The sequence below is a fragment of the Echinococcus granulosus genome, assembly GCF_000524195.1.
Source record: "Echinococcus granulosus chromosome Unknown EG_S00023, whole genome shotgun sequence".
Classification (NCBI taxonomy): domain Eukaryota; kingdom Metazoa; phylum Platyhelminthes; class Cestoda; order Cyclophyllidea; family Taeniidae; genus Echinococcus; species Echinococcus granulosus.
The window spans coordinates 929,722-930,964 of record NW_020170403.1 but is presented as its reverse complement, the minus strand read 5'-3'; the positions used below and the strand labels follow the sequence as shown (position 1 = coordinate 930,964).

At 41.1% G+C, this 1,243-nt stretch overlaps 1 protein-coding gene across 1 annotated transcript in view; it reads right to left on the bottom strand. All coding sequences in view use genetic code 11, as the record gives it.

The window, feature by feature from the left end:
• EGR_04025 (hypothetical protein) overlaps positions 1-1,243 on the bottom strand; it is a gene marked incomplete at both ends in the record, with an annotated part of 6,731 nt that overhangs the window by 3,917 nt on the left and 1,571 nt on the right. Inside the window, one exon of the mRNA XM_024493274.1 lies at positions 608-736. Coding sequence (XP_024352373.1) covers positions 608-736 — 129 coding nt within the window. The remainder of the gene's footprint in view (positions 1-607; positions 737-1,243) is intronic.

The following is a 1,243-nucleotide window of genomic DNA, read 5'->3' as shown; positions in this document are numbered from 1 at the left end:
GGAAAACTGGTAGTGGTTGAAGAGCATTGTCATTGGCGTGTGTGCGTGTGAGTGGTGCCTGTTGGATTGGCTTTCTTGACATTTCCATACCGAACGATGCCGGTGTAGACGACTTGTTTCCTTCCACGCATTAAACAGTTTTTGGAACCCTAAGTAATGGTATTCAACTAAGTTCGTAAATTCGGAAAACCCAAACAATACCCCTCAGTTTATCTTGAAAGCAGTTTTGTGAGATGAGGAAACTGGAAATTAAAGGGGAATATATAGGCGTGTAATAAATATTATCGTACCGATGAACAGAGCCACACCCCGGATTGATAATGCTTGCATGTCACAGGCATTCCACAGGCCTCTGCTAGCTGCAATAGGTCGTTGCTAGGAGCCATGCCTTAAATTAAATAACATTTTTCCTTTTACTGAATATACAACCCAAGAAGATTCTTGAATTGAAGAAAGATTTAATTAATTTTTTTTAGTCTGTGTAGGATTCAACTCTACGGGGCTCCAAATGCAAGTGAAGGTGGTATCAAGGAGCGGGTAAGCGTCATAGATGCATGAGGGTAGAGTTTTACTGAATAGTAAGAAAGAAGAGCTTCTTCACGACTACTGTAATTTCTGCCTTCTTAAATTATTTCTTTCCGTATTCCCCTTTTCCATCTCATGAAGGTGGTTCCATTCAGAAACTCGACTGTTTTTAATTAATAGATCTTTTATGCTTTGAGACTGAATGGAAAAACTTTACGTTGTCCTAATTTAAAAATAAGATTTGGGCTTAACACGTCATTGAAGAACGGGATTTCCATCTTATGCCGTTACTTAGGTGTTTGGAAGCTCCCTTAGTTCGGCCTACCCGGTGATGGACTGCAATCCTCCTCATGTCAAGTGCGTTACTAGGCTCTCAACACAGCTTCGAGACTAAGCTGTGGTGTCATTTCTCTAGGTGTAGGGCTGCGGGTTATCTCCGACACTTTGCACCGCCTTGTGAAGTATACGCCCGCTTCAAAAGCAGTTGGGCAAATTGGCTGGGTGGGAGAATGAAGGCGTTTGATATAAGTCATTGAATGTCCATAATAAGAAAAGGCCCCATAAAACTATACTAAGACCAGAGGCATAAAAATTTTTACATTTTGGATCCAAACAGGATGCGGTGAGCAAAGTATGCGAGTCTGGCAACTCCTTATGTCCGAATTGGTCGATACAACGTAGATAGGTAGCCAGGTAGTTTTAAAATATCAGTTTTTTT